This window comes from Ostrinia furnacalis, unplaced genomic scaffold (assembly GCF_004193835.3).
Source record: "Ostrinia furnacalis isolate ACB-3 unplaced genomic scaffold, ASM419383v2 OfSCF0890, whole genome shotgun sequence".
Lineage (NCBI taxonomy): Eukaryota > Metazoa > Arthropoda > Insecta > Lepidoptera > Crambidae > Ostrinia > Ostrinia furnacalis.
In genome coordinates, this window is record NW_021131129.1 from 145,764 (window position 1) to 166,215 (window position 20,452).

At 36.9% G+C, this 20,452-nt stretch overlaps 3 protein-coding genes across 3 annotated transcripts in view; 1 reads left to right on the top strand and 2 right to left on the bottom strand.

Moving 5' to 3' along the window:
* LOC114350435 (uncharacterized) overlaps window positions 1-571 on the bottom strand; it is a 29,526-nt gene extending 28,955 nt beyond the window's left edge. Inside the window, exon 1 of the mRNA XM_028301247.1 lies at window positions 372-571. The gene's annotated coding sequence lies outside the window, so the exon portion shown is untranslated. The remainder of the gene's footprint in view (window positions 1-371) is intronic.
* Window positions 572-4,503: 3,932 nt separating this feature from the next.
* Window positions 4,504-13,228, bottom strand: LOC114350427 (uncharacterized). The gene is made up of 8 exons (XM_028301239.1): window positions 13,183-13,228; window positions 9,437-9,644; window positions 8,835-8,902; window positions 8,693-8,761; window positions 8,412-8,495; window positions 7,767-8,321; window positions 5,630-7,279; window positions 4,504-5,501 (listed from the first exon to the last, which is right to left on the bottom strand). Exons 2-8 carry the CDS (start codon window positions 9,616-9,618, stop codon window positions 4,504-4,506), a joined length of 3,606 nt encoding a protein of 1,201 aa, XP_028157040.1. The 5' UTR covers window positions 9,619-9,644; window positions 13,183-13,228.
* A 551-nt stretch (window positions 13,229-13,779) lies between these two features.
* LOC114350428 (uncharacterized) lies at window positions 13,780-20,233 on the top strand. Its single transcript, XM_028301240.1, has 9 exons — window positions 13,780-13,819; window positions 14,178-14,301; window positions 15,172-15,290; window positions 15,405-15,470; window positions 17,191-17,334; window positions 17,719-17,937; window positions 18,077-18,415; window positions 18,493-19,943; window positions 20,213-20,233. Exons 1-9 carry the CDS (start codon window positions 13,780-13,782, stop codon window positions 20,231-20,233), a joined length of 2,523 nt encoding a protein of 840 aa, XP_028157041.1.
* The last annotated feature ends 219 nt before the right edge of the window (window positions 20,234-20,452 follow it).

Genomic DNA, 20,452 nt, shown 5'->3' on the forward strand with positions numbered 1-20,452 from the left:
GGTATGCTTATAACTCCTTTATTTTCATTTTGAGTAAAAGGAATAATACCTAACTACTTATAAAATACGTTTAATCGTGGTAATTAATAAAATTGTAATCTACATAAAATATCTCAAAACACATTACTTACCCTCCTTCGCATCGAGGCATTCAGGAAAAAATTGCACGAACATTGATTTGCAATATCAATTTCTATAGTCAGATTGATTAAAATAATATTGATAACAAATGAAAATAAAAAATTAGCCCTAGTGATTTAAATACCTAGCCATGTTAGTCCTGTGGGTTATGTATCGTATCATGTAAGACCTTTATCATTAAATCAAAAGCAACCTGAATGTCTATAAAAGTTTGATAATAAGTTACTTACCAGAAAAATCTCCAATCAGCAATAAAAGTCCAATAAATTCACATTAAAAATTAATCACTAAACATTATCACAAAATCCAAATCACACCAGCGGCCATTAAAACTAACTAAACTTTTTTCAGTCAACCCTCTTTCCAAATTCAAATTTCGATCGCGAATTAAAAAACAAAAACGCGTTCGGATACACAAACCCGCGCGGCTTTGGCGCGAAAACGCAGTGAAATGTCAAACGCGCGGGCCGCGAAAGGCTGCTATGGCGGGGCATACTTATTAAATCGGTATAGCTAATTCAACGGATGCTGAAGGCCACTCAGTAATTGTATAGAATCCGGAAAGTATTTTGTTGCACTGGTTTTCGATTACCACCTTGTAAAGTAAGTGGTAGTTTTTTCGGCTCTATATTTGTACTTCCTTTGACATTAAAAAATAATACCTAATGTATGAAAACATTCCTTGATCTACATTTTGCATAATTACTTGTATAGCCTGACCAGGAACATAAAAACCCTCGCCATGTTGCGGAAAACTAATGGTACTAATTTCTTTTAATGGCAACAGTAACTGAAAACTTCATTGACATGTCACCTTGCATGTCAGTCTATTGCTGTCAAAGTGTAAACAAACTTTATTTTAAATGTGCGCAATTGATTTTGTGAATTAAATTGCTAAAATCTTTTTATAGTCGTGAAAGAAAAGTGGTTCACAATGTGTTAAAGTATTTGTCGAAGAGAAATACTAAGGGTTCGGACAATATTTTCATTGAATAATGTTTCCGACAAAGGTTGTCAAATTGACTGACATGTTTATCGTATAGTACAGTCCACTATGAAAATTAGCTGTGGTTTGTTTCAACTACCTATTTTAAAGTTTTTTGTCACTTTCTAAGTGTTGAATTTTATGGAATTGGGAAAGAAGTACCGAGTTTGAAGCGTTCATGAGCAGACATTGCAGTTGAATATTCAAGTTCTGAATTTGATTATAATTATTGATGAATAATAAAATAAATCCTACTAGTTCGATTGATGGTTTCATTTAATTTATTTAAACCAGGTTACCTATAATCATATTTTTTTGTTAATTTATGAAAATATCAAATTAGCCCGTAATCCTGAATCCTGATACATAAAGTTAGCCTATTAATTTAACACAGGTACGACTGTACTCAGTGTTGCACTATCAAATGCAATTGACGCGCCTCTATGCCAGGGTTTTTATGTTCCTGGTCAGGCTATAATACAACTTACTTTTGTTCGAGAAACAGTTAATAAAAATCAAATACTGGCCATTTTCTGCATATTTTGTTTGAAATGCTTCTCAAAATAAAATTTTAAAAATTTGAAAAAAGTATTTTCTACAGATACCTACCTATCTAATTTAAAAATCTTTCCAATATTCATTTTTATAAGCCTGACCAGGAACATAAAAACCCTCGCCATGTTGCGGAAAACTAATGGTACTAATTTCTTTTAATGGCAATAGTAACTGAAAACTTAATTGAAATGTCACCTTGCATGTCAGTCTATTGCTGTCAAAGTGTAAACAAACTTTATTTTAAATTTGCGCAATTGATTTTGTGAATAAAATTGCTAAAATCTTTTTATAGTCGTGAAAGAAAAGTGGTTCACAATGTGTTAAAGTATTTGTCGAAGAGAAATACTAAGGGTTCGGACAATATTTTCATTGAATAATGTTTCCGACAAAGGTTGTCAAATTGACTGACATGTTTATCGTATAGTACAGTCCACTATGAAAATTAGCTGTGGTTTGTTTCAACTACCTATTTTAAAATTTTTTGTCACTTTCTAAGTGTTGAATTTTATGGAATTGGGAAAGAAGTACCGAGTTTGAAGCGTTCATGAGCAGACATTGCAGTTGAATATTCAAGTTCTGAATTTGATTATTGATGAATAATAAAATAAATCCTACTAGCTCGATTGATGGTTTCATTTAATTTATTTAAACCAGGTTACCTATAATAATATTTTTTCGTTAATTTATGAAAATATCAAATTAGCCCGTAATCCTGAATCCTGATACATAAAGTTAGCCTATTAATTTAACACAGGTACGACTGTACTCAGTGTTGCACTATCAAATGCAATTGACGCGCCTCTATGCCAGGGTTTTTATGTTCCAGTGGGTCTAGACAAAGTGCAAATTATAATCGCAAACCAGTCGAAAAGTGGTCGAAAAGCCCCTTTTTTGTATGGAGTTTTGACGGATTCGATTTTCGATTCGATCAAAAAGTGCGTTTTGTCTAGGGGGGCTGGTCAGGCTATAAATCAGGAATCGCCTCAATAGATCCACAGATTACATACCTAACCCATAGTCACTATCAAATCCCAAATTTCATACCTGCTGGGCGTGTCGTGTCAAGACGTGCTGGGAGATTGCCTCAGTGTCGTGTGATTGCATTTAGTACTTGCATTTAAAACTTGATCCAATTTAAATGATAATAAGGCCTGAGTCCGTGCCTGAGTACTGCCTTTTAAAATTAGCTTAAAGGAGCTCTACAAGCTTTTGAAAAAGTTGACAGTTCTTTAGTCCTACCTTTACCGAATCTGTCTATCATGCTGTATTTCAGAACTACTAAATCTTAGATTAGCTTATTATTTTAATTGAATACTGGAAATTTGTTTTCTTATGCCGGGTCTCCAGCGCGTGTTTTGCCCTACACGGTCACCAAAAACATATTGTCCACACTAGCTTTCCAGCCGCGGCTTCGCCCGCGTGGAATTTTGTCTATCACAGAAAAACTTTATCGCGCGCGTCCCTGTTTAAAAAACCGGGATAAAAACTATGTCCTTTCCCGAGACTCAAACTGTCTCTATGCCAAATTTCATCAAAATCGGTTCAGTGGTTTAGGCGTGAAAGCAAGACAGACAGAGTTACTTTCGCATTTATTAGTATAGATTCAACATTTTTGTAAGCAATTTTGTTGAATGTTTTAAAGTTTTTGTCGGTTGTGTAGGGCAAAACCGCGCTGGGGACCCGGTCTTAAAGGACCCGGTTTTAAGTGGAAAACCTCCACAGCAAAACGATCGGCCTGAACACCTGCTAGCTGATATGAGCCAAGGCCGACCACTTGGCTTCCACAATGCACAAATGAACGGATAAATTCTGTAATTGGAGCTTGGAATTCCATTACAACATTATACTTTACAAACATGGGTATCGCATTATTATTTTCGCCATTATTTTAAATTACGGCGCGGCGACAGTACTCAGTAACACTTAAAATTATTAATAACATTGAGGGTATTGTGTAGAGGTCTGGACATTCTCATTCTTGACTTTTTTTGTATTGTAAAAAACTTTAAATTGTCCACCGTTCGTTCGTACGTTAAAACAAACGTTGGCTGAAGCTAAAAGCCGTCCACTGCTGGACAAAAAAATCTCACAAGGATTTTCACAGCGATCAATCCTGAGTTGCGAGCATCTTGGTGCTTCCCGCTGTTTAGTATCATAGTTTTAGTGGTTTTAGTTATATCTTTGAAAAGTAAAGGTGCTTAATCTACTAATATCAAAAATAAAACAAACTGTAATTATGTTTATTGGTGATACTTATAATTACTGGGATAATAACAATATGTACAAGTCTACAATCTAATTTGCTATTTGGTTCCTACATTAAATTATCTAAATTAACAATAAATAAAACTAAAACATAATGAAATAACATGAAACTTCGCTGAAAACAAGTAATTATAAATATTATGTCACTTAAATCAATCTTTCAGCAGACAATATTATAGAGTTTATAAATGCAATTTAATTAAATTAATATTATCTAATGAAAATAGTAGAGCAACTGATCAACTTTTTATCAGTAAAAGAGTTGACCAATTTAGTAAGTGTACGAACCGATTTTTAAGAAGTGATCTCTCGTAATTTAATTTTGCGTGGGGATCCAATTTTTTCATGTGCCGATTTTCTGAAATCTTGCATTTAATACCGTCTTTTTAATAGTATGCCTATTCACATAATTTCAAAAAGACATGCCATCACACTCAACATCAAAACACACGTTCTTCAAAACAGCAACTATTTCTAAGTATACACAAGTATGAGTTATCTACCAATTAGATAATAAGATCAATTACGTAAACAATAAGGTGTGTTTTGTAACATAGTTACGCAAAATACGAAGGAAATACATCGCCGGAGTACCTCTCATCACCTTCTTTAGACTCAGTGTCATCAGCTTCAGATCTTTCAGTGCCATAATCCAGAGAATTCAGCAAATCCATTTGTTTCTTAAACATGACATCATGAACATTGATCTTCATCATTCTTTTTTTCTCTTCCTCATCACTCGCTTCTTTCGTCAAAGTGCTAACATTATCGACGTGAACTGCTTTAGTTGTAGTGATCACTGGTGGTACAGTCTGTGCAACAGTTACGTTTTTAGTCTGTCTCACTTCTTTATTGTCTTCATAGCCGTCATCTAGCCAATCTAAGACCACCCGTTTGTCACCAGCACTATTCCCGGATACATCTGCACTGTTGATGTTGTATTGTTTACTTCTATCATCAGCATTACCTTCAGTTGTCTCCAGTGGAATAGTGACAGTGACAGCATTATCCATCTCAGTTTCTGGATTCGATACCACGGTTGTGCTAGACACTTCTACTTCGTCATCATCTAAATCACTGTTAAACAATTCGAATTTCTTATTACTTTCTTTAGCAATGGATTCAAGCTTTTTGAATTTGTTATATTCCGTAGTTTCATCTACGTTTCCGAAGATACCAAAACCACCTGGCACTGTAGTATCCATCAATTTCTTTGGAGTTGCTGAAGGCTCGCCTTTTTCGTAGTAAACTTCAGTATTTGCTGCTGCTCCACTATCAAATATGTTTTTACCCGGCTGATATTTGAAATCCTCACTTTCTTTTTCTTGATTACTGCTATGCTCTCTCGTATCTGATATGGTGTCATTGTATGCACTATCATCACTAGCCTTTCTCGAGTCTGAATAGGTGTCCATTTTGGACATGCCATAGGGAATGGGCTCCGTTGTTCTAGAAATTCTGATGTTAACCGGCAATTGTAACACTTTCTTCTTAATTGGTTTGATATCTGGTGCACTTTTTATCGCCTCTATTAATAGATCAATGCCATCGTTTACTGAAATATGAAGAACATAAGATAAATTTAAGTAATATTATAAAATTTATTCTCTAATAAACCCAGTAATATTGTATCAATTCATAAGTTTTGGATAAAAATAATAAAATAAAACCTAATAATCTCACCTGGTGCTGCATCTAACGGATAGTTTTGTTTCAGTAAATACTCCATCAAAGTCAACAAATACTCCATAGCATCGTCATCTCTCATGGCGTTCCTCTTCTTCCTTCTAGAATTTAGCATCTTTGCTAAATTCTTCAGTTTCCTTAGGTTATTGATAATGTTCCTTGAAAAACGCTCTATGGTAGCTGTCGTCAACTTGTTTTCTTTATTCATCTTCGGTTTTGTACTATTCTCTTGTACTTTCTCAAATTTCGTCAATAGATTATACATTTTACGCACAAAAGTATTCTGAATCAAATTGTATTTTACTAGCAAACCTTTCAGTCTTTTAAAATCTCCGTCGGTATCATTTTTCAGTTTCCTGATGTTATCATAACTTCTTTTAGCCGTTTTGAAAGACTGTTTACTCTTGTCTTCGATGTTTTGTTTCTTTGTCAAAATAGTTATGATCTCATTCAGTATATTTGCAAATCTACTGACTGACTGCACGAATAATTGAGTATTGTTTTTGATATACTTTATCTGAGTCATTTGAGTCGACGTTAATGGAGTATTGTTGTTTATATATTTATCTTTCAGAACCGAATTTAGTTTATGAATGTCTTCTTTAAAATTTGAATTATCTTTAGGGCTATTCAATTTTTTATCACCATCAATTATATTTTCAGAAGGAACGTCTAATAGATGCAGTAATCCTTTTATTATCTTGATAGTTCGTATAATAACATACGATTCATTGTTCAACTCTCTTAGTTTATTTCTCAGTTTTATGTTATTCTTTTGACTCATGTCGCAATCACTAAAGCTTTCGCAGATTGTATTTACAATGTGATCATTGAGCTCATTTTGATATTTGCTTCCATTTTTGCCTTTTCCTTTGTATTTTTTGAATGTTTTAGTAAAAAACCTCTTCAAATATTTTATTACACTAAATCTTCTCGGTTTGGGCTTGATGTTGGTTTTATTCGTCTTATGAAATTCACTCAGCAGCCTTTTCAGGACATTTTGCAGATCATCAATTTTATGATAAAATCTTTCTCTAAAACTTTCAGGACTTCGTTTCTTTGAATTCGCTGTGTTACATCTTGACGTGTTGATAACTTTACTCCTATTGTATTTTCTGGTTGTTGGGCTTACTATTCGTGCAATATCCTTTGCTTTAACCTTAGGTTGGTTCACACCTGAGTCTTCATAAGCTTTTGAGAAATTCGACGTCTTATTTCCACTAACTGTAGCATTGATGCCAACTTGTTTTGCACTCATAATTCTGTGTTTAAGCAATTTGATCTGAGACCATTCCTTAAATTTCAAATCATTTAAGTCAGAAGAAACATTTTCAAGAGAAAATTTGGGTTTTTCAGATATTGTATTATTTTTTATGATAATGGTATTATTATTTAACACTTCAGCTTGAATTTCATCGAAATGTTTCTCTTTATCTCTTTTTTGGTGCGTATGTGTTCTATTGAAGTCTGTTGTCTTATTTTTCTCTGAAGCATACACAATTTGGTATTCTTCTGAATTTACAGTGGCAGTTGAAAGCGATGGAGTTATCATTGAGTATTTGTAATAGTTATTCGTCCCTGTTACATTAGTCACGGTTTCTTCAACTCCTGATGAAGTTGCATTTGGTAAAATTGTGACGGTAAAGTCTGAAAGAAAACAATTTATAAATGAATGAGCTACAAAGTAAAGTAAGCAAGTAATCTAAGATCTCTTAAAGTTTTATACCATGATCATGAAAGAATGTGATGCTAGTGAGTTTACAAAGATCTCTTATCAACATTGTGGTGTTCATATTTTCAACATACGATTTAACATTCCTCCACTATTTTTGCGTGATTATGATTCATAAAATTGTATCGCAACCCTTTCAAACAGTTATTAGTTATTAAGAATGAGCAAACAGACGAAATACTACTCGCAATTAAAATGTTTTACCTGTATTATTGAAGGTGCTATATTCAATCACTAGCTTTTCTGTCGTATTGTTTTCACTGATATCTCGTTTGATACGTTTCCCGTTCCCAACTTTTTTATTAGATTTTACTGGTGACTTCCTTTTAACGTTTTTCTTATTATTCTTTGGCCGTATGGGTTTCGTATATTTTCTATTAGTAGGGACAGGCTTAAACTGACCGTCAACTTTTTTCTTTGCGTTCTTTATATTTTTCAAATTCTTTGTGCTCCTCTTCACCATTTTTCGACTCCGTGTGCCCGTAGGTTTTGTTGGTTTAGGCACAGCCGCTATTCTTTTCTCTAACATCTTTTCCACGGCTAAGACGACTTTTTTATACACCTCTTGAGTAAATATTTCAGCATTTTTCCCTTCTAAGTTTGGTACATTTACTAAAATTGGTGTCTTGGGTACTTCCTTGTTTATAATCAAGGGTTTTGGAGATGCACTGCTTCTTTTCTCTATTGTGTTAGTGGCGTTGGGAGTCCATTTTCTTACTTGTTTTGTATATCCATTGTTTTGTTTTTCTTTTTGTAAAATTTTACCGTTATTTTTCACTTGCTTTTTGTTGACTGCCGGCTTTTTGGGAGTGGTAGGTGTGGGGGTACGTTTCGGATGGTTCTTAGTGTTTTTATTATTTGGTGTGACAGACTTGGACGCTGTGACAGTTGTTCTTTTAGGAGGAGATCCATCCCTGAGTCGTTTTTTGCTCGTCTTAAGTTTTTTTTTATCTTTTTCTGCAAAAAAAGATTCAACGTTGCACAAAGAGCAGTTTTTTGATTTGAAAGAATCGCGTAACTTGTGGGCGTAATCCCAGGAATGCTTACTGTCGGGACAGAAGCTGAGGATGTGGCAGTCCCAGCGGCCGTTGGCGTTGCAGTCGCACACTGTGCAGCCGGTACACCAGTCCGCTAAAATCAGAAAAACCAGTGGTGGATATTCTTAAAGAATATTTCGACAATTAATCCAAAAGTATGTAGGTAGATACTCAGTTAAAATGAAATCAAAGGATCAAGGTATAAATTGAATTATCTAATGAATAAGTATCCAATTTTATTATATGGCCTGAAATTCTCATTCAAATCCCTGATTGTTATTAGGTACATACCCGGTGGACATCCCTCGCTGAAAGTGCTTTCGTACGGCTTACAAGTTTCGGGCATTTGCTTGTTGAACACTGGAAACAAATCATTATTACCAATAGATATAAACATATAAAAAATAGATATTTTGTTTTATAACGTGCTTACAGTCTCGTGCTGCATCGCGGAAGAATATATCACTCAGGCCTATGGGACTGCGGCGGACTCTTGCATCTCTGAAACATTAAGGATTTAGAAGCACTGGCAGCAATACATTACAATTAAAGACATCTTTTTATCCCGATTTTTAAAGGGAGCAACAAAGTATTTCTGTGACAGAGCGAAATTCACACGGACAAAGCCGGAAAAAGCTACTAAGTCTCTACTGTAGGAGCATAAACCTCTATAATATACTTACCACAATCAGATGGAGGATTTCGCCTACACTCTCTGCAGTGGCCAGGCGGAGTGCCCTAAGAAACATGGCAGAAACAGAGGTGGCATATGGTATCCAGCGCGTTGGGGCTGCCCTCGCGCCTGTGAAGAAATAAGTGGGAACTTCCCCTCACCTCTTCCCAACGCCGTGCTGGTAATGCGCCGCATCGCACCGCCTGTTCTCCCGGGGCCAGCCTAGGGCCAGCAGACGGCAGTGCCATCGTCCTGGCAGAAGCAGAGGTGGCACAGGGCATCCAGCGCATTGGGGCTGCCTTCTCTCCTGAATAAGTATCCCACGTCTAAGTGGGAAGAAATAAGTGGGAACTTCCCCTCACCTCTTTCCAACGCCGTGCTGGTAATGCGCTGCATCACACCGCCTGTTCTCCCGGGGCCAGCAGACGGCAGTGCCATCGTCCTGGCAGAAGCAAAGGTGGCACAGGGCATCCAGGGCGTTGGGGCTGCCCTCTCTCCTGAAGAAGTATCCCACGTCGGGACACGACCTGATCTGCTTTATCATGTATCTGCTGTCTTTTTGGGGGTCATCTGGAAATAATGAAGCTCATTTTTAATCAGGCCTTCTGTAATAGTACCTTTATTACTTGCAGTACCGTTCTAAGTAGACTATCTCACATTTAACCAGGAATCACATAATTAAACAGACCCAGAAATCTAGGTAGTGAAGTAAGGTATAATAGCAAAGTCACTGTTATGCATATTTTCAGTCTTATTATGTTAACACATGGGGCACAAAATACATACATCGTACGAAAGTAGACTACAGTCTAAATCTGAAACCTTTCCACACCGTAACACATTTCATAAACAGACAAACGATAGCACAAGATGAAATGTGCTCTACTATTCTTCAGCCCCGAAACCGACTAAATATTTGGTGTTTTTGATGATAATCGACTATAAAAATGTATAACGATGTTCACATAATAAAAAAAACCGGCCAAGTGCGAGTCGGGCTCGCGCACAAAGGGTTCCGTAGCAGCAAATATAATAAACTTATTATGTCAATTTAATCAACCTATCTCAAAAACTATAAGAGATACTTTGATCAAACCAAAAATCGTTGAAAGAGTTAATTAGCATGCATCACCTCTATTTTTTTTAGAATTTTATACCCCGTAGTTATAAAAATAGAGGGGGGGGGACATACTTTTTACGACTTTGAGAGCTGATATCTCAAAAACCGTTCACTTTAAGAAAAATGTTTTTTAGAAAACTTTATATCATTTTAAAAGACCTTTCCATTGATACCCCACACGGGTATGTACATCGAAAAAAAATTTTCATCCCTCAGTTACATGTATGGGGGGCCCCACCCCCAATTCTTTTTTTTACTATTTAGTGTCATAATTTTGTAGCGGTTCATACAACACATATTCCCATCAAATTTCATCACTGTAGTACTTATAGTTTCCGAGTAAATCGGCTGTGACAGACGGACAGACGGACAGACGGACAGACGGACAGACGGACAGACGGACAGACGGACATGACGAAACTATAAGGGTTCCGTTTTTGCCATTTTGGCTACGGAACCCTAAAAATAGGATCGAGAACAGACTAATTGTCCTCCTTTTCTAAATTATAACAACTATTACACAATCCGAAACGCTTCTTCAATAAAATCAATCACTTCCTCAATCTAGTTTTACTACATAATCCGTTAAATGGATTCTTACGCAAAACATTGTTTCTTCACCGCCGTGGGAATCGAACCCGGTACTGTGTCACGAAAAACCAACAATTTGTAAGTAGCTATTGTTTTGAGTTGTGTGATCTGTTTCTAAAACACCCGCGGTTTTCCGCACTTTTTACTAACATTGTCAGTTTACTCGATTTTAAAGTATTCAAATTGATTGTCAATTGTAAGACAATCGATTTAAAGACACACGAGTTATTGAATACATGTTTATCACACCACCATGCACCAGTTACTTAAGCAAAGCTTTTAATATCCAAGCTATCAGTTTGCGATTAGAAGGGCAAGACAGTGGCGGCGTAGCATAGGTTGGCACCCGGGGCGGCACCGCCCCCCCCTTACGCCGCTACTGGGGCAAGATAAAACACAGGTACCTACTTGAATAAATATAGAGTAGGTAGGTATAATAGCAACTTCGGACAAGTAAATGCACGAACAAAGCGCTACATTTGGAAGATAGCAATTCCTTCCGTCTTGGGTTCCATACCTACTACCAAAAGAATAAGTTATATTCCCTGTACCTATTGCCCCAAATAAAAATGTCCTTCAAGATGTACAGAATCTGTACTACAGATAATAATAATTATTATAAAAGTTTTTTTACACCGGTGTACTTTACAAATGGTTAATTAATTCATCTTACTTTAACTTTCACAAACGTCAAAATCTGTCAAACTGCATACAAAGAGCACGGATTATTGTTTTTGTTACGGTTAAAATAAGGTGGTGTAACTCAACCTTGGTGATAGATTGTACAGCCATACAGAACTCTACTCAATTCCGGCTCTCACTTGGTCATAGCGTAGTATTTTAGTGTACGATCGTAATCTGTTTATTTGTTTACATGCAACCATTGTAATCAATGACAACTGATGACGCGAGATACAATGTGGTGTTGCACAACAACCACTACGGCAAGATTGTTTACTATTTACTTCTTCGAATTGACGCGGTCGTGCAAACGGCAGACGTACTCGTATGCCGGATATGCATTTTTGTTATTGGTTAAAGAAGTATGAGATTACCTACTACGTAAAGAATTTTAGTTGATTTATAATGCCTCTCTTGCAACGGGACGATCTTTTAGCGATGATAGACGAATAGTGAAGGTCAGGGCGACTTATGATCCGAGGAACGCGGATTTAATCCCAGCCCGTTCGAGTATTGTGGTGAACCCACTCGTAACACAAGCATATTTAGGTTACCACGAGGCCAGGGGCTAACGGGACTATTTCCTTGTCAGGTCTACGGAACCCTAAAACGGCTCCCAAAATGTTATATCTCATTCAGGACTGACTTCCAGTTAGTCCTTCTCCTGGTATCTCTCTCACACACCTCGAGTGATTGGCGCAAGTCTCCATATATTATGCCAGTCTTGACTTCATTTGCCTCTAGCTCAATAGCTATTTATAAGAACCCTTGTAACCTTTTTTCATACACAATAAAGACTTTATTACTTACTTACCTACTTACTAGCTAGCGAGTGTAGTGGTAGGAGACGTGCGGCAATCCGCAAGTCTTCTGCCACTACCCTCCTCTCTCACCTCGTACCATTTGCTTAAACTCTCCTGCCACCACTATCCTCACTCACTTCGAACAACTGCTGCAAGTCTCCTGTAGCCACTCTTTTACTTTTACTCTCCTCCAGGGATTACTGCAAGGCTCTTCAATCCACTCTCGTTTCTTATCTCCAGCGATTCTGTAACTCTCACTCACCTCTCACCAATAGGACTCCGAGCAGCCACAGCATCACCAGCAGGATGTCTCATGGATGTCAGTTTGCTCATCTGTGTCAAGCGATTACCCCATTCACGTCTGCTGATTTGAAAGCCACTCTAATCGCCGCAAATATTTTGGATGCCACTTATCTCGCTTACCTAAGTAATTGGCGTAGATCTCTTGGAGCCACTCACACTACTGGAAGCCTCTCACCCCTTCCAACATTTCGAGCAGCACAGCACCATCAGCAGGATCAGTATAGTCCGAGTGAGTGCTGAAAAACTCCAAGATGTCACTTTACTCGCTCGTGTCAAGCCATTACCGGACGTCTCCTTATTTTAATCACCTCCGGCGTTCGCTCCAACACTCCTGGAAGCCACTCACCTCTAGCTAACGGGCCAAAGAGCGTGTGGCCGCGCCACCAGCAGGATCGGCATAGTCCGAACGAATTATGTAAGTCTCCTGGTTGCCACTCTCGTCACTCACCACGAGCAATTGCCCCAATTCTCCTGAAAGCCATTCTGCTCAAACGACTACAACACGTGTCCTGATTCCACTTTCCTCATTTGCCTCTAATGATAACCCCAAGTCTCCTGGACACCTCTCGCTCACCTGAGTGATTGTCGCCGATCTCTTGGAACCACTCACCTCTCGCCAGGACCCCAAGCAGCCACAGCACCACCAGCAGGATCAGCATCGTCCGAGCGAGTGGCGCGCTGCCGCCGCGCGTCCGCCGCGCTGTTTGTAAACATTTGAAAAATTTCACGTTTGCCCACCAGAGCCGGATTTGGGATGTCTAACAACAAACATCCTGAATCAATAGTCATGAACAACAAATACTATTGTATCATTATCAATCTTTAAAGTTGGGAGAGATTTTCAATTGAGAGATCGACATTTTGTGAAAGCTAATAATCATCGTAACTTGATTTTCACTTGCAGAAATCTTTAAGGCTGGCTTGCACCATCTTACTTACTTTAACTTTGACAATCGTTAAAAGTGTGCCAATCTCCATAAAAAAAAACACCGGTTATGGTTACAGTTACTGTTAACTTCTGTCACTCAGCGTTAATCTGAGGAGTGTCTCATGACCAACAGACATATTTTCTATCGGGAAGTTGTGGGTTTGGCCATGTTTACCCACTATAAAGCGGTTGCCATGTGGTTGGTATTTCCTTCATCTCCAAGTCCGCTCCGTGCCCGGTTGACTGCCGCTATCGCGGCGCGCGCGCACCTCACTCGCCATGGCTGCCGCGCTTGCCGTGCTTGGCTTGACCGTTTACGGTAAGTTTTAGAAGAGATTACGTTGCGTTTTAACTTCGTGCTGTGGATATAGTCGCTTATATTCATACAGATTAACGCCCGTATTCACAAACATTACTATGAGGTCTCACAGTGCGCGTGGACGCACAGTGTGACACACAAACCAATCACAGAGCTCTATTAAACGCTGTGCATTCGATTTGCTGCTTCACTTAAGCAAGCATTGTTTGTGAAAACTTGTGGTGCTTTGCAACACATAGAGAATATACTGCTAGAATGCGCTAAGTAGTGCCACAGAACGAAGCCCTAGTAACCAAAGAACTTAGCCCAAGTATCCTGTATAATGTTTTTTTTATATGACGTATAACTTTGTTTCTAGTGTCAGTGGCGGCACAGCAAGATGTGTTCACATACTTCAAACCGGACTCGAACCGAAGAGCTGATGACGAGGACTGCAGAATCTGCTACGGGGAGAACGACTGTCTGAGCATGAACCAAGCCAGGTCCAAAACTTTTGCTATAAGTGGTACATTAGATGTGCTTTTGGTTTCTTTTTCGAAGATGCTAAAGACAATACAGCTGCTAGAGCATCAAGTTTCAAAATTGCTAGCTAAGGCAAGAGTGGAAAGCTAATACATCTTCATGGCAAGTTTAGGGAAGCCTTTCTAAGACTCTGAACTGATCTCATCTATCTTTTCCACCACTGCAACTCCTTCATAGCCAGCCAGTGAAGGTTAGTAGTCCTGGAGGATTGTTTCTGTCTTGGTACCCACAACGAAATTAATCAAAACATGTATATTGTTGTGTAGGAAGAGTCCAAAGCACAAATCGTCATCTCTCTTTTGAACTGCCAGCTGTGGACCCATATGATAATGATGATGGTCAAATCATTAGACTCTAATGCATCTCTGGCTGTATTTACTTCTTTCTGTCAGTATTTTCCTATGAAGAGTTAATATTTCGCTGTTTCCCATACATTCTCGTCACGTGTATCAAGCCTAACACTGCTACTGGTGTACAAACAAACTTTATCGCAGTTTAGGCTTACAGTGTGCCCGTGAGTTACGGCATCGTTACAAAGCACTGTTATAGAGCTATACTATACAATAGAACCACTACATTTTGTGTTATATTTTTTACTAGTTACTGCCCGCGGTTTCACTCGGGAGTAAGTGGCAGAAAGATTCTTACTGAAAACTTAAAATATGAATTTTCATTCATCATTTCAGCTATAGCACGTCCATTGCTGAACGTAAGCCTCTCACAATGATTTCCATAATGACTGGTTGATCGAATTTTAATTAAGAATCCTAAATTGGTTAATTATTTCCTCCATCAAACAATTTAACTCCTAAGTGACAATATCTCCACAGATGTGAGTTCTATATTGTCACCAGTGAAATGCTGGTGGATGATGAAAGCCCTGCAGAGTCCACCAACCCTGAACTGAAGATCCAGGTGGACTCCTTGATGATGGGGATGGCTGAACAATGTAAGTAGGAACAACACTTATATTGGAAAGTTTATAATGTCCCACTTCTGGACAAATGGGCTGGCCGTGGCTACAATGCTCCCTTCTAATAGATGGTATTTTGTGTTTCAGCAGCCAATCTCCTTGCCCCTTCTCAAGACTGTGTGCCGTTTATTTCCGAATACACAGACTGCACTAAAGGTTAGTACTTACATTAGAGAAAAACATAATAAAGGAACAATCTCACCAGCTAGGCTGCTGTACAACTCGTCATTCTTTTCTCGAAACCCAAGTAGGGCCCAAAAGATAAGAATATTCATGTAAAGAATCTTTTAAGGTTTTTTTTTTACGTTGGCAGTTGCAGCGCCACTGCTGCTTGCCTGTTGTCACGGTAGTGGCACTACAACTGTGCTTTCTCATGCCTCTGGTTTGAAGGCGGCCTAAGTCTGAGTTGTACCATCATACTTTTGACTTTAACAAACGTCACAGTTAATTTGAAAATTATAAATAACTTGAAAAAATCGAACTGCCTAAGGCGGGAATCATCACAGTTAAATCTGTCAAACTCCATACATAAACCACGGGTTATTTTTATAATTACGGTTAAAGTAAGTTGGTGCAACTCAGCATACCTACCAACCTAAGTGTTCTTGGTCTAAAGGACATTGTCAGAAACCGCCTAAAAACCGCCCAAAAACATTAACCCATCATAATTATTTTCTATTTTTTTTAATACATTAAGCACCCATTCATTCTAATGGACACTTAAGCATTGAAAAATTAAATAAATAAGTCTTTTAACGTTTATTCTATAATACTATTACAACTTCCGGACGTTTTGGTGCGTGGCATGGTCTAAAACCTATCAAGTTCCATAATTTTTGCCGATAAAATCTGTACGAGGCATTACCGTACTTTATTGCTGGGAGTCCATGTATAGTGATGTTCCTGCGGCCATCATAGACAATAAAATATCGATTTTGAAAATAAAATAAATCGATTAAACTGCTTTGAAGACTAGATTTGCGTTAAAAGCTAAAAAGATATTGACATATATACGATTCGGCTTCGATATCTATAATACAATAGGAGTTTATTTCATGTGTCAGATGACAAGGGTGGAAACAACCTACGATTCATGTTGTTTATTTACGTGCAATATGTGGGCATATTATAAAAGTGGAATGCCGAGTTGTATTTCTAAAACTTGTTCTATTATTTTATACTATTTGGCTGCGACTCGGCGTGACGACAATACAAAACATTTTTCGCGAATCGGTGTTCATACATTCACACAATACATTAGACGCCATGTTGTCATAAACGACATATTATAAAATCGCTGTGATTTAATATTCTTAATCATTAATTTTATGGCAAGTGTCCATCAGGAATCATTGTTCTTACACACAGAATCGTATTATTTCGCTTTCGGGTAGTAATATGTCAAAATTGTTGGTTCTTAGGCGAACAATGTATGGAGAACGAACATTGTCCTTTAATAAAGACTTAACAATTTATATTATGTATGGCACCTAGAATTTACAATAACATCCCCTAACAATAAAAAAATTAGAATTGTATGAATTTAAAATGAAGGTTAAAAATTTATTAATTGAAAAATGTTATTATAATCTGACGGACTTCCTAAGTGACAAATTTTGATTTACTTCTTAATATTTTTTTTTCCATTTAATCTGATTATGCAACATTGACTTTAACTTTAATTTGATTTGATTGATTATGCAGTATTATTGTAATTGATATTTTATTTTTAATTTAACTTGTACACCGCAAAGGTAGGTACGACATGTTGATACCATTTTAAATGCTGACTTAACACCTTATGTACACATGTTTGAACAAATAAATGTATCTTTATCTTTATCTTTAATTTCATTTCTATTTGCCCTACAACCAGAGAACATCTGCCTGGGCTGCCACTCCTGCGCCTGCGACGAGGCCGGCCGGTGGAACTGCAGCTCGGTGCGGCGCTGTAGGCCCGAGCAGCCTCTGGAGGTGGACCACCGCGCGCTTGTCATCGCCGTGGAGACTTTAAGGGGAGGTATAATAAACATTTGTTATTGGTTCTTTCATAGCAACATCATTATCATCATCATCAGCTTCTAAAAGCCCACTGTTGAACATAGGCCTTCCGTGTAGTCCCTCAGAACTCAAGGATCGCTTACCAACGCAGAATCTTGGAGTAAAGCAGGGAACTTTCTTCCCCGAAAGTGATTCTTCCATTTTTTTGTAGCCCTATATTTAACATCTGTAACACAAAAATCATGTTTATCATCAACATTAAACGAGTCCTTGCAAAATGGTCAAAAATCATCTGGTCTACTACATCAACCTAATAATAGTGCACTTAGGTAGTCTGCATTACTTTGAACACTTGCAAATTGTAAAATAGATTATCCAATTAATTCCAACTTACTTTTTCCAGATGGAAACCCTTCATTTAGGTTGAAAAGATCCATAACGAATACCTCCACGTCCTCAGTTCCCAAACAAAAGATAACATTCGAAGAGCTAACAGAATGGCTGTACGGTGTACAACCGTTAAAATATAAAGAATATGCTAGAAGCAGTATCACAACAGAAGCAAGTGTTGTAGACAGGACTACTGAAGGCAAAGTTGATGTACTAACTACAGTTAGCGAAGGTAAGGTACAAAACGTTAATTTATTTATTATCGTCATAAAGAATCATATAAAAAAAATCAACATAATGAAGTAGAGTTATTACACGTATAAAAAACAATGATGTCTATGCAATTACCAAACACGTTCCTTAATTTCCAGATACCACTACAAGCAAGAACAATGAAATTATAAACATGGTACCAGATTACGTAGTATTTGACGATGTACTTCACGACGTAGCTATCGAAGGCAAGAACTACAGCAGAAGAAAACCTTTAAATACAACTCATGACGACACTCTAGAACACGATTATATGAAACTTGACGATTTAAATATAACAGTTGAAGATTTTAGAGAAATGAGAGGAGTAAACCAATTCATAAACATCCTAAATGCCATAGAAGAAGGCAAAGAAACTACCACAACAGAGGCTGTCACCAAAGTTGTGATAGATCTGCTTGAGTTAGCCAGGAAAAGAATAGGGACAACAGGGAACGGTATGTATAAATTATTTGATTAAATATAAAGATTCCATTATTTATTTTCTGTATTTACAATATCATTTTTATTTTAGATCTAAATGAGACAGATATCAAAATAAATCTACTAAACGATACAGGGTTTGAAAACAATGATAGTGTATATGAATTCAATGCAATTAATCTTATGAAACGAGACATTCAACAAGTGACAGAAAATAATCTTAACGTCACTATTACTGAGAAAATTAATATCACTAATAGTAGTATAGAACTTAAAGATAACGTTTATCTCCCCTTAACTTCTATTATACAAGAAAAGCAAAAGGAGTTGGAAGACTTGCTACACGTTAGAGAAAAACTGATTGAAATTTTGAACCTTGGCCCTAACAGTGATTACTTAGTTTTAAACAAAAGTGAAAAAGCTGAGAATGGCAGCAATTCATACATTTCTTTTTATAATGTACAGATAGTGCCTCAAACTGATAACGTCGCAACAAGAGCCGGAATCGACCTTTTAGACAACTATCTAAAGAAACTTAGAAAAGATATCTATGTCGTGATAAAAGACCTTATAAGTATTCAAACAATAACCGGCAAAGAAGATTTTCCTAAAGACTTAAAAGTACTGACACATGCTATAAAACATTTTATGCGTAACCACACGAAAACTCACAAGAAACATAAGCTTAGATCTTTAAATGATGATTATGATCTAAGAAGACATAGTAACGCCTACACGTTTAAAAACTTTGCTAAAAACTATTTGATAAATATATTACTACTTATAGATCGGAATATGCCTCAAAGCAATGCTCTAGCTCCGCTCTCAATAAAAACAAGAAAGATAATAAAGAGAGTGATAAAAAATAACAAGCTGAAAGATTTATCTGTCTTAGGATTTAGAGTTCACGATTCTAATTACAATTTAACTAATGACTTGAAGAACATTGGTTCCAAATGGAAGGAGATGACGATAAAGATTTCTAACAGCTCACCTTGGGATCGGCTACATCACATGAAGTTGTTGCAGTTTGTCTTAGATTCGGACATCAACAAGATGAGAGATGCACTTGCGTTGATCGACTTTGCTCACAGCAGACGTATGATTGCATTGCCAGACCAACTTAGCGATCACGAAATATTAAGAATCAACAACGACTTGAAATCAATACATGGCAAAATCAATGAAATTATTAAATTGAGATCGTTTAATAACAGAGACAATGGAATTGTTAAGGTTTTCACAGTCACCAAACAGAACAAAAAAGAAACCTTTTTGAGACACATAAGGGATTTACTGAAAAATTCTAAGAGAGACATCATAAATCTATTACACAGAAAAGTACCTAAATCAGAAATAGTTAAGCAACTTGCAAAGAAAAAACTAAACGAAATGACAAAGAAGAAACTTATGGAATATGAACGTGTGATGCAGAAGTGGCAGAATAATCTAGATATTACTAGAAAAAGAAGATCAGTGTTTGGTTTAGAGAACTTAGGAACTCGCATAAAAAATATCTTGCCGAAATACCTGAGAGGCAAGGTTAGTTCTGGTATGAACTCTACCAAACACAAAGCTAAATCTAATCAGAGAGGTGGAAGAGCAAATTCAGCAAAGAGGAAAAGTAAAAGTAAGTATACATTTCCGCAAGTAATTAATTAATGTAAAAAATACAAAAACTGGTGGTTCCAATAACATTACATTTGTTTTCAGAATCTAATAAGAAAAACAAAATAATGTCGGTTGCTACAACGATGAAGACAGATAACAATATCCGAAAGACTCAATAGATGATCTTTCTTTATTCTTAGATTCTTCTCGTCATTATTTGATTGTATTAATAAATAAATAAATACAAATTAAACATTAAACTTAACCTACAAAGGCAAGATATTTTTATTTACTAGAATGTTAAAACAGAGGACGTGTTTAAGGAAGTACTATGTAACAATTTTGCAATCGCACTGTACACAATCGTTAAAGATCAAACTATTGGTCGATAAAAAGTTTGCAGTCTGCGAGGACAGGTTATTAACAAAAATAAAAATACT

Excerpts from the sequence above, each read along its gene's own strand:
- LOC114350428 (XM_028301240.1), top strand. The coding sequence starts at position 13,780 with ATGGCTGCCGCGCTTGCCGTGCTTGGCTTGACCGTTTACG. Across the intron at positions 14,302-15,171 it reads CTGAGCATGAACCAAGCCAG|ATGTGAGTTCTATATTGTCA; the intron begins GTCCAAAACTTT and ends ATATCTCCACAG. Across the intron at positions 17,938-18,076 it reads ACTAACTACAGTTAGCGAAG|ATACCACTACAAGCAAGAAC; the intron begins GTAAGGTACAAA and ends CTTAATTTCCAG.
- LOC114350427 (XM_028301239.1), bottom strand. The coding sequence starts at position 9,618 with ATGATAAAGCAGATCAGGTCGTGTCCCGACGTGGGATACTTCTTCAGG. Across the intron at positions 8,496-8,692 it reads CAGCGAGGGATGTCCACCGG|CGGACTGGTGTACCGGCTGC; the intron begins GTATGTACCTAA and ends TTCTGATTTTAG. Across the intron at positions 8,322-8,411 it reads CCTCAGCTTCTGTCCCGACA|AAAAAGATAAAAAAAAACTT; the intron begins GTAAGCATTCCT and ends CTTTTTTTGCAG.